Source organism: Bombus fervidus, chromosome 14, assembly GCF_041682495.2.
Source record: "Bombus fervidus isolate BK054 chromosome 14, iyBomFerv1, whole genome shotgun sequence".
Taxonomy (NCBI): domain Eukaryota; kingdom Metazoa; phylum Arthropoda; class Insecta; order Hymenoptera; family Apidae; genus Bombus; species Bombus fervidus.
In genome coordinates, this window is record NC_091530.1 from 2,374,604 (window position 1) to 2,388,207 (window position 13,604).

The 13,604-nt window shown below is 31.9% G+C and overlaps 4 protein-coding genes across 12 annotated transcripts; 3 read left to right on the top strand and 1 right to left on the bottom strand.

Moving 5' to 3' along the window:
* Window positions 1-37: 37 nt before the first annotated feature.
* LOC139994405 (uncharacterized) lies at window positions 38-4,157 on the top strand. 5 transcript variants are annotated; one of them, XM_072017013.1, is made up of 10 exons: window positions 38-124; window positions 1,063-1,356; window positions 1,466-2,242; window positions 2,318-2,558; window positions 2,642-2,859; window positions 2,926-3,180; window positions 3,274-3,422; window positions 3,497-3,620; window positions 3,693-3,868; window positions 3,930-4,157. In XM_072017013.1, the coding sequence occupies exons 1-10, from the start codon at window positions 122-124 to the stop codon at window positions 4,033-4,035; spliced, it is 2,343 nt and encodes a 780-aa protein (XP_071873114.1). In that variant the 5' UTR covers window positions 38-121; the 3' UTR covers window positions 4,036-4,157. The 5 variants fall into 5 exon arrangements, with proteins under 5 accessions (XP_071873114.1, XP_071873116.1, XP_071873112.1 ...); XM_072017015.1 differs by lacking the exon at window positions 38-124 and adding an exon at window positions 132-475; XM_072017011.1 differs by lacking the exon at window positions 38-124 and adding an exon at window positions 482-934.
* Window positions 4,158-4,389: 232 nt separating this feature from the next.
* Window positions 4,390-5,073, top strand: LOC139994408 (mitochondrial ribosome and complex I assembly factor AltMIEF1-like). The gene is made up of 2 exons (XM_072017019.1): window positions 4,390-4,685; window positions 4,796-5,073. The coding sequence occupies exons 1-2, from the start codon at window positions 4,530-4,532 to the stop codon at window positions 4,832-4,834; spliced, it is 195 nt and encodes a 64-aa protein (XP_071873120.1). The 5' UTR covers window positions 4,390-4,529; the 3' UTR covers window positions 4,835-5,073.
* Window positions 4,891-5,494, top strand: LOC139994407 (uncharacterized). Its single transcript, XM_072017018.1, has one exon. The coding sequence runs from the start codon at window positions 4,891-4,893 to the stop codon at window positions 5,407-5,409; it is 519 nt and encodes a 172-aa protein (XP_071873119.1). The 3' UTR covers window positions 5,410-5,494.
* Window positions 5,495-6,057: 563 nt separating this feature from the next.
* On the bottom strand, window positions 6,058-13,473 carry LOC139994404 (uncharacterized). Of its 5 annotated transcripts, XM_072017010.1 has the most exons (8): window positions 13,157-13,473; window positions 12,633-12,745; window positions 10,759-11,001; window positions 10,411-10,673; window positions 10,172-10,337; window positions 9,857-10,095; window positions 7,197-9,771; window positions 6,855-7,135 (listed from the first exon to the last, which is right to left on the bottom strand). In XM_072017010.1, the coding sequence occupies exons 1-8, from the start codon at window positions 13,230-13,232 to the stop codon at window positions 7,085-7,087; spliced, it is 3,726 nt and encodes a 1,241-aa protein (XP_071873111.1). In that variant the 5' UTR covers window positions 13,233-13,473; the 3' UTR covers window positions 6,855-7,084. The 5 variants fall into 5 exon arrangements, with proteins under 5 accessions (XP_071873106.1, XP_071873110.1, XP_071873108.1 ...); XM_072017005.1 differs by having other exon boundaries at window positions 6,058-9,771; window positions 13,157-13,472; XM_072017009.1 differs by lacking the exons at window positions 12,633-12,745; window positions 13,157-13,473 and adding an exon at window positions 11,868-12,101 and having other exon boundaries at window positions 6,058-9,771.
* Window positions 13,474-13,604: the final 131 nt, after the last annotated feature.

Genomic DNA, 13,604 nt, shown 5'->3' on the forward strand with positions numbered 1-13,604 from the left:
CAAAGGTATAGATCGTCAGGTAGACTATTCAGATACGCAGGACAAAACTCGTTCACAACCACGACACTTGTATTTTCTATATCCTTGCGCGCATGAGTATTGATCCAATGATACTTAACAAATGGTAGCACGCCTTAACCGCACCCAAACTTTTATCAATACTATCTTGACTTATTTATTTATATTTGTACTCTGTAAATCTTCACGGGTTAAAAATTTGTCCAACTAAAAGAAAATTGCTTAATTTTTAATGTATAATCATATTAAGAATCATTTGTCAAAATATTTCTATTGTAAAGTTTCCTGTAGTTTTCTGCACTTAGTTGATTGTAATTTCTAACGAAGCAAAAAAATTTTTGTATTGATATAATATTTTCTGATGTATTAAAGAAATTGAACATTGAGAAATTACAATGTAAATTATGTTTCATTTTAAATATAAGTAAAAATTATTTACATCAACTAAAATAGACATGTATTTATGAACGTGTGTTTTTAGTTTTTAAACATCTATGCATACATATGTATATATGTACATACATACATATAATATATAACATTCAATAGAGGCCTAATTTCGATGTAAAAGAATACTCTGAAGTATTTTTGGTATGTTGTCAAAAGATCGAGGTTAAGATGCTAATTTAACTCCTGTTCAAAAACTGAATAGAAGACAATTTTTTAACTTTCTTCTATATTATTATTCGAAACAAATAGGGTTACACCCATTTTCCTCGAGTTCACACATCCTTTGAGATATTTTTTTGCCATACTGTCGCGTAAACAAAAAGATTTGATTGTCGCTTCTGCAAAATTTTAATTCATCCTAGAAAAAATGTCTTTTATGGTAGAAAATAGACCAACCATTGAAATAAGCAATAAAGATAGAGAACATTTTCTTTCTCTAGAAGTAACTGAAGATTATAGCTTTAAGGTATTTGTATATGTAAACATATATATATGTATATATATACACATATATAGGCATGCAAGTATATTTAAATACATATAATAATTAAAATGGCAAAAACCATTAATATAAAATAATATCTTTTGTTATAGTATGTACCTGAAAGTCATTTTAAACACATAGTAAGAAATGTACAGAGACACAGACGCAAAGAGGATGAGGAACGTATATGGGCTTCATTCGTTAAAGAACAGGAGTTAAATAGTTTGAGGTTTGACAAAAAAGATGTTGACTATTCTATACAAAATATGAAAGACCTGTTGCAAGAAAATGTGCAAAATGTAGATAGAGAACTTAAAAGACTTGAAGAAGATGCCCTCCCTGAACGAAGTAAAGGAATTCGAAATCCTAAATCTAATGTTAGGAATGAAGTGATTTATACAAAAGTAAGTGTTTTAAAGCTTTTATTTTGATCTATGTTATGTGTACTATAATGTGTTAATTCACTATATTTTTCTAACTTATATCAAATTTTCATTAATTCATCTACATTAGGTAAACAGCATCAGAAACAACTATTCAAAGGAGAAAACGTTAACAAAGAATAGGGATACATGTAAAACTAATGTTTCAGTTCCAACTTCTCGGTGCAGCAATATTTATATGTATAATGAATCTGAGGGACAGAAAACAGTTTTTAAATCTAAGGCTAAAAAGTCTTTGTCAGATTCTTCTATCACAGAGAAAAAATGTTATACAAACCAACTTCTTCGTGCAACCAACCATTTTGAGAATAATTCTGATACAGATTCAAGTAATAACAAAGATGATATTGCTTATATACAACCAGATCCATTTACCATACAGAAACTATTATCGATGCAAAAGAAAATTGCTGAACTACTAGATGAAATATCATTTAGATTATGCAGAATTCCTTTACCAGATGGTGATAGTGATTTGAAAAGAAGACAACAGCAAACACTAGAATTTTCTATAAGATTTTCAAGAAATTATCTGTACAATCTTAACAGACTTGTTACAAGCATTCAAAGACATATCAGAGCTATGTCTCCCAGACTAGGATTAAAACAATATAAGAATATTGTATTTCATCAAGATATGATAAAACAAAAGCTGGTTGCTGCTCATCAATTGTTAATACAAGCTCTGACTGCTTATTATAAACATATTCCAAACTCTATTCTTGAAGGTCATTCTACAAAACTTCAAGATGTGTTACAGGTTGTCTACAATCTGATAAATATTTGTGATAAAGTTGAGATTTCTACTTACTATTTCTGTTCAGGAGATACTACAATTATACCGTTGGTAATGTTTGAATAGGAAATTTTATTATTAATATTTATAAATTATAAAATTTATTAAAAATGTATTCTTCTACAGGGGAAGAATCTTCAAAATAAATGTGATGCTATTTTATCTAAATTAAAGTTAAATTTAGAAAATAGATATGGATCCACAAGTCACAAGAATGTACAATCTGTAATCACTACTGCACCAATATTTTTACCTAACAAAGGACGTTGCAATCGCAAAAATCTATCTAATCGGTTAAGCATGTACAGTATGGATGTTAAAATGTCTAAGGGTAATCTAAAGAGAAGAAACGATATAAGAAGAAAAAGTATACGAAAATTATTTCAGGTTTTATATTACTTGGCACATATTATTCTAGATATGTTATAACTTTAAATATATATTTTGCAGGCTATACTTATCAGAAAGAAAATGAGAATAATACTAAAGAAATCGGAAATTTGTACCCTCAGGATTATACGTTACCAGAACTACTATATCCTAGTCCTATAACGCGTACGACATCTTCGAGGGACGTTGTTCAGATTGATTCCATGAAAAATATAAATAATTCTAAAGAAGATGACATTCGAACTGTGATGGATGGATTAACGATAGATTCAGAAAATGTAAGACATATTAAAAATAAAATATCTTAAGGAGAATTTAACAAAACATTGGGTTTTATAAAATAGGATAGTAATATAGAAATTCGAACTAAACGTAAACCTGAAACAAATAGTGGACAACAATCGGTCGCAATACGTAAAAAGACATCTACAGAAATGCGGGAGGCGAAAAATATGAAAAGCAAAGGAGTAAATATTGAAGCAAACAATTTTACTAACGAGGAGAATGATTTAATTAAAAAAGTAACTACAATTCCCAAGGAGCATTTGGCTGCCCTAGCTCCTGTAATAAACGACTTAGTGGCTCTTGTATCAAAAAAGGTAACACTCATTGTAGTTTATTGTATATATGTATATATATATAATGAAAATTAATATATTATTTAATATTCACTATTGTGAATTATATTATAGAAAAATGAATTGGAGATGCAACCTGTTTCGGAAACGTCTGTCGAAACATTAAGGGAATTTTTACAAAAATATCAGTCACCTAAAGATTGTGATACTAAAGCTTCTTTAACAAAAACCAGTTATGAACAATCACATTGTAATCTTAATGGGTAAATAGAATACAGTAATAAAATTACATCTTCATTAAGTACAATAAAATTGAATATTTTATGAATTGCGACAGCTTATCTGAAATAAAAAGACACAATGAAAATGTACAATTAATTTGTATATCTTCTATGGGCCAAGTTCCTAAAATGACACATTGTGATGCTTCGTGTCAAGTAGATTATGAAACAGCGCTAAAAGTATGTGACATAATATACTGCATCTAATTAGAATAGATAGAAATTATATATGTTTTTTAACAAAATCTCTAGATTATTCATAACGGAAAGGTTACTGATTCAAACATCAAAAATGGAGTGCAGCTTGCTATTTCAGAAGAAACTGAATTACTATTTCTAACATACAGATGTGAATATAAGAAATTGTGTCAATCAAGGCCAATGTATTCTAGCAATACACAAAATAAACCATGGGATATCGTGGCTTGGTGAGTATACTATCCTATATATTTCTTACAAACTTTAAATGATAAAAATATTTTTAAACAGGATATCTGATAAATTGATAGAGGAATTAATAATTGAAATAACAGAAGAGTTACAAATGAATGATGTAATTAAAAAACTGTTTGAAATGGAATTTCAAGAATTATAACAGCACAACGTTCGTTTATATGGGATTAATATAGGAAATCATATTTACAAACCAAATAATTTTTCAAATGTTTTTTATTCAAAAGTACAACTTTTTAAATAAATTATTACTTTGTATACTAACGTGTAATTTATTTATTCTTTTATGTTAATTCTATTTGTAAAAATAAAATTGGTATCAAAACATTTTAATAAAATTATTAATAAATTAGTAATGGTAATAACATTAATGATAAAGTTAAATGTAATCAAAAGAATTAATCATATATTTTTTTTGTAATTGAAAAATTGCAACTGTGATTATTTGGGCGTGTTTATACATATATATGTTAAAATATTAGAAAAATCTTTATCGGATGATTTACCCCTTAGTAGTAATACGCAACGCTAACATTGGGAGGTTAGGACGATTCGTAGTTCTAATGATCAGTAACCTAATAATTTAATAGTTTAACGAACGTCAGAAAAATTGTAATTTCAGAATAAAAGTATAAAATGAGACAAACGATTTTAAAATTATACAAAGATTTATTGCGTTATGGTGACAATTTGAAGTATACAGACAAAGAATATTTCCGACACAGAATTCGTGAAAATTTTAAACAAAATAAGCATTTAATTGATCAAATAGAGATTGACTTTCAATTCCAAGTAAGTAATCATAAAATATAATGCATTTTTGTTATAAACTTCTAGTTGCAAATGCGTTTAAATAAAGTAAAACAATATACATTATTTAATGTAAAGGTTATTTTTTTCAGAAAGGACAGAAACTTCTACAAAATCAGCGAGTATTGTAAATCTATAGTTCATTATAGTGAAATTGGACAAACATAATTATATATTGTTTACAGCAATGCTGAAGCTGCTAAATAGAGCATGTAATAATCAATCTTATGATACTCATATATCGCCATTGATTGTTCAAAAAATGTACGGATTTTTATGTTGTGAAGTCAAGAACAGTTGGGGTAATCTATTAAATAACCAGAAACAAATTCGATATAAATCATACAATCGCTTCTTGGATTATTCAAAAGTACCCAGACTAGAAGAAAATGATTTACAAGAACAACATGTTAGAGGATCTGGACCTGGCGGCCAAGCAACTAATAAGACGAATAATGCAGTAATTTTAAAACACAAACCTACAGGATTAGTTATAAAATGTCATGAAACTAGAAGTTTAGAACAAAATAGAAAAATTGCCAGAGAGAGACTGTTAAGAAAATTAGATAATTTAATGAATGGTCAGGATTCTCTGGAAAGTCAAAAGGAACGATTAATGAAAAATGATTCCATTAAGAAGAGACAAAAGAAAAAGAAACTCACAGATTTGAAGAATGCGTTTATGGAACGCGAGAACTTAAAATAATCGAAGATATAATATATTATTTAAACAATTTTTTGCTCTAGATATTATGTAATATCTTGCCTAATAAAATTTAAATCAAACAAAACACTATTTTTGTGTATTACACAATAACGAAGTATAATATAAAACAAGATAGGTTAGGAGCATGTAGAATCTCGTTGTCATTTTTAATGGAAAATTCATATCTTTAATAGTCATCTCTTTTTTGAAATCGCGAAAGGCTTACATTATTTTTCTTTGAAATAAAATATTTAGATATACTCTCGCAAAGGAATTCAATATATATATATATACATACATATACATATATATACATACATATATATTGAATTATATCTTACACTCAATGATGCGTTTTGTGACAGAAAATTATGGTTTGCTATAATGAAGCTTGTTTACAGCACTGCGCATTCTAAAGCCTGTTTTTACAAATAAAAATAACTTCTTTTAGATGTACACATTTTTTGTACGTATACCGAAATAAGAAAATAAAAGAAAGTACTTTCTTTAAACGCAGATATATATACATACGCCAACTTTCTGATTCAAGAACGCAAAGACTGCACCAAAATATCAATGTACAAGGTTCTTAATAGAACTTTAGAAATCGGAAAAGGACATGAAGGAAAATATTAATAAAACCCTATCGATGGTGCGCCAATAGTGTTAAATACTATTCTACATACACAAATATTTTATACATAATTTACATGTTGGTAAAACATATAGATTAAATTTTAACAACGAGATCGTATAAAAGACTGAATCTCGATTTTAAAATTTAAACTATAACGAAAGTCGTATTGAGGATTTCAGCTACTTTTTAACCACCTTCCGAATTGACCACGGTTGGTCTTTAAACGTTTTTTCGGCGGCTGAGTATTCGATCTCGGAGAACTGGAACTTCTTAACCGTCTGTTGCTTGCAATCGTTACCGAGAGAATACTGTGGTCCATTTCAACTTGATCGTCGATCTTCATCACTCTAACAACTGGTTGAAACTCAATACTCGAACGTCTTTGTTCAAGTTCTGAAGTAGTTATAATCGTAGGACTGACATGTCCCGATAATGCACAATCGACTTCAGAATCTTGTGTTTCCGATGACATGGTATCGGCTCGTCGTTTTGTACCTTTTATAGTTTGTTGCTTTTTACATGTAATACTTAAATAGGAATCCTTTTTACAATTCTCATCTTCGAACACTGTATCTGAAGATATGTCAGTTTTTCTTGTCCGTTTCTTCGCACAAATCCGTTTTCGCGAAGTTACTCTGTTCCTTTTATATACATTACTATGGTGGAGATGGTGATGGTGATGATGATGGAGACGATGATGCTGTTCAATTTCAGTGTCAGAGTTTTCAGAATGAGTCTTCTGTTGCCTCTTTCTCGGTAATCCGTTAGTATTATGATGTTTCCTGGAAACAATTTTGGTCTCGGCGTCCTTTCTACACAATATCTCATGATTTTCGAGTTCTACACGAGATTCGCAAGTTTCAGAAGATGTGTTGTCATGTTGGCGTTTCTTCATGGTTGCGTTCGAGATAAACCGACGTTCCGATATAGAATGAACATCTTTTCGAAACACGTTCTCGTGATTTTCATCGTTTCCGTGATCATTTTCTGACATTTCTTCGATCTTCGACAAGTTTTTTCTAAATCCATAGTCTTTGTTCAATATGAAATTTCTGTCAGTCTCGTTGCATATATCAGATGTAAGTGAACCTGTGCAGGATTCAGCATTTGTTGTATGTAACATGGAATTATCAGGAACCGCTATACTTACGTCTTTCTTCTCGTTTTCGTCGTGACACGTATTAGAAGAAATATTCGAGGTATACACTTCGAATAAACGTCCGTCGTCCTTCCTCTGGCCGAAGCCTAATGACTGTTCATCTTGTGTGATGGAACTCGTAACGGATGCAGCTATTTTAATATTACCTTCTTCTGTTAATCTATTAGACATATTCGTGACTTGTACATTACAATCCTTCTCGCTTTGCCCTATATTTTTCTCCACTAGGTTTTCCCTGTCACAGTTTATGTCTACTAGAGGTTTGCTTTGGAGTCTTCTTTTCATTTTAATTCCAGGCCATCCAGTTCTATTTTTCCTCTTCTTCCTTCGTTTTAAAGGTGACTCGACACTTCCCTCACCACACTCGGAACTTGCGCATGATGAATTTTCTAAACAGTTTACCATATCGTGACAACTGTCCAATAATTCAAGCAAGTTTGGAGGTGGTCCTCTTGGGATATTTGGTTCATAAAAATACAATTCCATCTGTGTTGTATCTGGCTCGAACGATTCAATCAACTCGAAACTATCGTTTGCATTATTAAGCATCTCGTCGATGCTTTTTACCATTTCTTTTAGATCTTCATCCACATCAGATTTCAACTCAGTTTTCTGATCAGGTCTGGGAGTATTTGCATGTGACCTGATGGATTGGCATTCATCTATCGTGTACAAATTCGAAGATTGTTGTTGTTGTTGTTGTTCTCTTTTTCTTATAATCGTTGACATAATAGCTAATGTGGAAGCATGACAACGAGGACTTTTTCTAGGTGATCGTCCAATACAACCCATGCTCCGTCCGCGACCTTTTTTTTTATTTTCCGTTCTATTTTGGTTTTTTATCAAAATTTCGTGAAAATTTTCAATTTCATATGGTAAAAGAAATGGCTTTTGTGAGTCCCCTTCGCTAAAATAGTGCCAAAATTCTGCTCCTTCATCTTGCCGTTGATACGTTTGATACCATGGTTCAGACTTTGGTATGGCTTCAAAAGAAAATTGCATTTTTTCAACCTCTGGTGAGGGTTTGGACGGATACACCTTTGCTATTTCTATATCTTTCTCGACAATATTACCTTCTATTGTTTCTTGATTTTCTTTAATACCAGTTAGAGGTGCCTGATACCTTAATCTGCTCCCAGGAGTTTCGAATTTGTAATAATCAACATTATCTTTGATCAGTGCTTCTGTTTGTGTCCGTCTTTTTTTTCTAGCTCGTCCCAAACTTAAAGAGTCTTGAGAATCGTCTTCGGTAGTTTCCGATTTTACAGGTGAACTAGAAGTTAAGAATGAGCTAGGACAGATAGAATTGCCGCTATCGTTACACTCACTTTCAGTATCCCTTGGTAATACGCTACTCTGTTCGTCATCGCTTATTTCACTCGAATCATCTCGTTTAAGTTCCCTAAACATAAAAGACTCCGCTTCATCACTTAGTAATGATAGTTCCGACTTTCTTACACGTTTAAATCGTACAACTACTGGTTTTTCACTAGATGGCACTTCCTTCTTCTCTTCACTATCCCCATCCTTTTGAACTGTACATTGAGAATTATTGTTTGACAATACACTCGATCTTAACTTACTTCCTAACACTTCCACTTTATAATATGCACGATTATCTTCAATCAAACGTTCTTCAACGGACAACCTATGCCGCCCTCTGACGCTCCGACTACCTCTTCTATTTGACTTACAACATTTTGATTTCTCTTCTTTTGTTACTTCGATCTTTTCTGTATTATTCAATGTTGTATTAATTTTCTGTTCATCCCTTATAGAATGACCATTACAGATTGTGTCTGTATTGATATCATTGTGCTCTGATAACCTTTTTGCACTTGATGGAGTATTTTCTAACTGTAATTTGCAAGTTAATTCTTTTAAAGTTTCGTTTCCAACTTTACAAGGTTTAATACGACTGTTATCATTTGTACTTAAAAGATTTTCATTACAACCATTTTTTATGTTTCCATTAATTTGATCATGATTTTTACTCTTTGTAAGAGTTTGTTCTTGTTTGATGCGTTGGGTATCATTTTCAATACTATTTTCTTCGTTATTACAATTTATTGTCCTTTGTATGTCCTGATTGTTAGTATCTTTAAGTTTGTTATATGTTTCACAATTTTTCTCGTTACATTTTTCTTCTAATTCCGCCGAGAATGTTTTAATTTTGTATTCATTTTGCTTAGATTCTTTTAATTCGTCTTCTTCTATATATTTATCCCCTGGTCCATCTTCTTCGATCCAAATTGTCCCTTTCGCTCGCTTTTTGATAGTAAAACCTTCGAATTCGTCATAAAACTTCTCCGTTTTATCGGCTTCATGCCAGGGACTACCTTTTGATCTTAATAAATGGCCGCTTTCATGTCTTGTACGTGTACGTAAATTATGAGAGGAATTTAATCTTAAACTGAGGTTCCGACGTGCGCCATTACGTTGTACCATCTTTATGTCTCCAACGTCAAAATCCCCTAAATTTTTTGCATTTCTATTAACCTTCCCTTCTGGTAATACTGTGTCATGAAGATTACGATCCCCATTGGAAAACAAATTGCAATCTTTTCTACAAAAGAACAAAAAAGATATTAAGCAATGCTTTAACACTTATTGTTAAAGAAGTGATTTAATTATTAATATATTTTACGTACTCTATATTTTTTCCTCTGTTTAGTTTTAAAAACGCTTCTACATTGGCTCCTGCATTAATCAATTTATCCAAAGACAAGAAATTATCATCATTTTGAACAAAGCTAAGATGCTGATCGCTTTGCACATGTTTGGCCAGATCTCTATATCTAATACGGCAAATTTCACAATAACCGGAAGCTAATTTTTCTGCTCTTCGAGTGCGGACAGTTGCTCGTGGTCGCCGAGTCATGTCTTTTTTCTATTCACATTCAATATAATGTTTTGCGTCTAACGATCAAACTTTATACAACATAAATATGTATATCAAATATTACCTCCTCTTGGTTGATAGCCTGAATACCTTCCCTGTTTTCTTTTACTTCTTTCTCTAATTTTTCCAGCTTTTCTCGTCTCTTAGTATTGAAAGGACAAGAGCCTGGATCACCGTGAAAATTCAATGTTGGCCACACAGGCAGTTCAACAAATATAGGTCTAGTATCCCTATGTCAATATGTCATTGTATATTAGAATAATTTGATGTATAGTTATAGAGATCTTATGTTAAACAACATACCTCTGAAAGGATTCAAATTTCAGATAAGGACCCTTGAGGTGTCTGACCTTTATATCTTTAGTTGAACACTGTTGATGCGAGTGTCTTAATTGTTTCAAATGATTTGTGTCTTTAACAGATGAGTAGATTTTGTCAAGCCAAGACTGAAGTTTATCAATTGCCCAAATAGGAATTCCCCAATTTTGAGCGTTGTAGAGTGGATCCACGGAACACTGTTGTGGCTGTATCAGAGCACGCTCCAACATTGCCTCCACCCGCGATTTCTAAAAAATAGTACATAGATTACAAAACACAAAATTTAGTTGTATAAGAAGTAGAGGTGAAATTTTACTTTGACATGGTACTCACAGATCTTTGGGTAGTTTGACCCCGTAGATTGGTTGTATTAGACAAGGGGCATTCAGGACTAAAAAATGATGTTGGAGGAGTTGGCATGGGGGTTGGAGTTTCTAAACTCCTCAGCGAGGGAGGTCCCCCGCTGCCTCCACTGGCACAACCCCATTTATGTTTTTCAAAATTTATGTAACCAGTCTTGTCTACTCTGTCACTAATCACCAGGTCTACACTCCGTATTAAAAATAATTCTATTACCTAGAAAATTATAAATAAAACTTAAATAAGATTGCTAGAACTACAGATTAATTACGATGAATAATGTAGAAGTAAAATGAAATACAAAACAAATTGAGAAAGGTAGCGAGACCAAAAGCAAAAAAGGTAGAAATAAGGAGAAGAAAATAGCAAGAACAAAGAAGAAAAGTTTGCCGGCTTTGTAGTGATTGAACTCACTAGAAAAAAATTGGAAGTTGCATCAAAAGGATACGTAATGTGTGGATGCCCGGTGATAAGTGACCCGTTGACGGATGCACAAATACACACGTTTACATCGCGGTATGCTGACGTCAAACAATTTCGTGTTCTTCTCAAGCGCAACTAAGCGGACTACTATCAATCGAATTCGCAGAAGTGCGAGCCATGCGTATGTAGTTGGAAATCCTCATGTAGTTAACAATGGTTGCCGCATTGTTACACACCGTTCTAATAATATGTTACGAATCGCACAATCAAGACAATAACGAAGCACGTGGGATCAAATGAAAGGAATAATTCAAGGAATTTTTATCGGGAAATCAACTGAAAAGGATTTCTTGAAAGAAATTCATGGTAATGAAAATAATCAGTGAGTTTATGTTGAATTACTGTCAAGCGGTCTTGAAACGCATGAAACCTTCACACAAAACAACTTCCTCGAACCACACTGTTTATCGGTTTATGAATTCGCATTTATTTCGAACTTTGCGTTGTAAAATATGTAAATACGATTCACGGTACACGGTTTGAAGGGAGAAGTTTGTCGAGATATATCTCAAGCGGTGAAACGAAAGGAAGGAGGCAAAGGAAAAGAGCGCTGGGACGCGCGACAAGATCGTTACTCGCGGGGGAGAACTGTCACGCACAAAATGGCCATTCGCCGTTAACAGCTTGGCAGACGAGCCTGGAGGCGGCGCTTTGCATTCTTGCTCGCTTTCCGCCGATGAATACTCTGACTAAATGAATACGGTAGCCTCGCTGAATATTTGAAAATCCTTTTTCCCTGTATTTTCGCGTCCATATTTTTTGTTTTTTCAAACCACAACACAACAGTTGAAAGCGACGAATCTGCCCCACTTCGCTTCTGTTTCTCAGCTTTTCCTAAAGATGGCGTGACACGACCCGGTTTTTTAACGGTTGTTTGTCAACAGAAATATTTTACGAAAATCCTTCTGTACTATATTTAAATTGTCCGAAATACAGTTTGCTTTTTGATATATCGGTGATTTTTAATTCTTGTACAAAGGGAAACAGTTTGTCAATAAGCAGAGAGTTAACAATTAAAGATGTTTCCAAATTATTTCTTATTATTTCAACTTTTAAACTTCAACTAAAAATTTAAAATAGATATGAATAAAAAGATATTATGAAAGAAATTCATTTTTCTGAAAATGACAAATCATATCTTTGCAAAGTTAATATTAATAGGTTAAGTCATAATAGAAAACAGTGGAAAACAAAAGAAAAGATAAATGTCACAAATATGAGCTAGAAACTAAACAAATGTGAGAGACATAGTGGGGATATATGTATGTCAGAAAGGAGTTACTACAAATACACTATGAGAAACTATGCAATGAAGTAACAACACATCATTCATACATGCCATCTACATATAACTAAACACTTACTCCTCCCAAATCTTTAATCTTAGCTTCTATTTTAGCTGTAGTAGCATGATTCTTGATATCCAAGTAAAACGACTTTCCTTCCAATGATTTCAGTTCCTTCTTTGTATGAACATCTGAAATGTCACAGAAATGTCATAGGAATTTTTTATCTTTTTTCCTATACAGCGATAGAATACAATTTTAAAATGCTATTAATACGTACAGTTGTGAATAGATTTAAGTCTGTATCAATTTTTTACAAAAATATCAAGATAATACATCATGTAAAAGAAGAGAATATGCTAATTAAAAATGAAATATCACACGTCCTTTTTATTAATAGACATATGTATATTACGTGCAATGCGGAAAGATCATTCTATACGTATATTATGTTAATATAATAGAAGAAATAATTTTTTATGCAAATGCACGTTTTATTACGTATGTATGTACATCGAAAGAAAATTGTTCATGAAAGTTCAATAATCTCAATTATCAATTATTTCGACATAAATACAAATGTGTATATATGTTAGACATACGTGAATGTTTGTTTAATTTATTTTCTCTTGATGGCTGCTTTTGCTCCTGATGTTGAATTTTGGATGGCGATACCATATCCTATGCTATGCACCGCACAGACAACAACGATATTTTACTGTACTTTTGTATTTTTACAACACTTTCCATTCTCAAAAACGTATCACGTATTCCCATAAATATTTTTTTGCATATCTGTCAATTATATCCATTTATTTAGAAAAACGTAACCTATCAACTACAAATTACACCACAATTTTCATTTCCGAACTAGCACATCCAACTCTTCTGAACCGTTCTGAACGTTATCATGAATTGAAGTTGTGCACTCTAGATGATTATTTGAAAAATATATCGAACTATGATCATATAAACGTATAAGGATAGCCACTATAATAAAAGTCCCTGAATTTATATAGCCCGATATTTTTCATATTAAATGTTTTACAA